The 892-nt window shown below is 48.0% G+C and overlaps 1 protein-coding gene across 1 annotated transcript; it reads right to left on the bottom strand.

The window, feature by feature from the left end:
* Positions 1-283: 283 nt before the first annotated feature.
* Positions 284-590, bottom strand: PtA15_18A349 (uncharacterized protein; the record flags this gene model as incomplete). Its single annotated transcript, XM_053164878.1, has 2 exons — positions 284-367; positions 423-590. The coding sequence occupies 2 exons, from the start codon at positions 588-590 to the stop codon at positions 284-286; spliced, it is 252 nt and encodes an 83-aa protein (XP_053028844.1).
* Positions 591-892: the final 302 nt, after the last annotated feature.

Below are 892 nucleotides of genomic sequence, written 5' to 3'. Positions count from 1 at the left end.
GAACTGAGTTGATTCTTATGGACTCTCCGCGCCTTTCCCAAGAAAAAACAGATATCCGGAGAGCCTGAGGTCAGTGTTTTGATCCAATCGGTTCAGATGATGAGTTCAGGGCGGATGTTACTCACTCAGCTCTTGTTCATCCGTAGGTTCGTGAGTCTCTGAACCTTGAGTGCTCCCAGGATTTGCATTATCTTAGTCAGTAGGCACTACTTCTTCATCAGAATTATTGAGTTCAACGATTTCGCGGGTTTTTCTCTTATGAGAATTTTGCTTGGATTGAGGTTCATCGAAATTGTTGAGTTTGGAGATTTCTTGGATTTCCCGGGGTATTCTCTTGTGGGAAGTTTTCTTGGATTGAGCTGGGGTACTAAAGACAAAAGAGGAGGGCAATAGCTTGCGGCGCTTCTTGCTGATCCCGTTACCTGCCATGGTGTTGATGATATATGTGGTTGGATATGGGCTGCACCTGTGGTACAGATGGCAATTGGCCCCCGGGTACGGCCCGGCCGGGGGTGCGGCGGCAGGGTTAGGGTGTTTGGAAGGCAGTGGTCCCGTGGCAGGACGTCTGACTGCTGTGCAACTAAGATCATCTCTGGCTCCAGGTGTATAGCAAGTACTTTTACCAAGTACTTGCCTGTTTTTTAGCCCAGAACCCTGACACCCGCACCCGCACCCGGCACCCGTAAACAAATACTTGTTGCAGGCCTACAAGTACTCCCCCACGGGTGCCGAGTACTTGCAAAGGAGTACTTGGGGCTTTCTCTAATTGGTACCAAAATTATCAAATGCCCTCAAAGATTCATTTTGTACCTTGAATGACCACAAAACCCCCAAATGTAGCAGCCACAATGTGATCAGTTGCCAAATATCACTAATTTGGTAGTTTCTTGGT

Source organism: Puccinia triticina, chromosome 18A, assembly GCF_026914185.1.
Source record: "Puccinia triticina chromosome 18A, complete sequence".
Classification (NCBI taxonomy): domain Eukaryota; kingdom Fungi; phylum Basidiomycota; class Pucciniomycetes; order Pucciniales; family Pucciniaceae; genus Puccinia; species Puccinia triticina.
The sequence above is the reverse complement of the archived record's forward strand: the minus strand, read 5'-3'. Positions and strand labels throughout refer to the sequence as shown.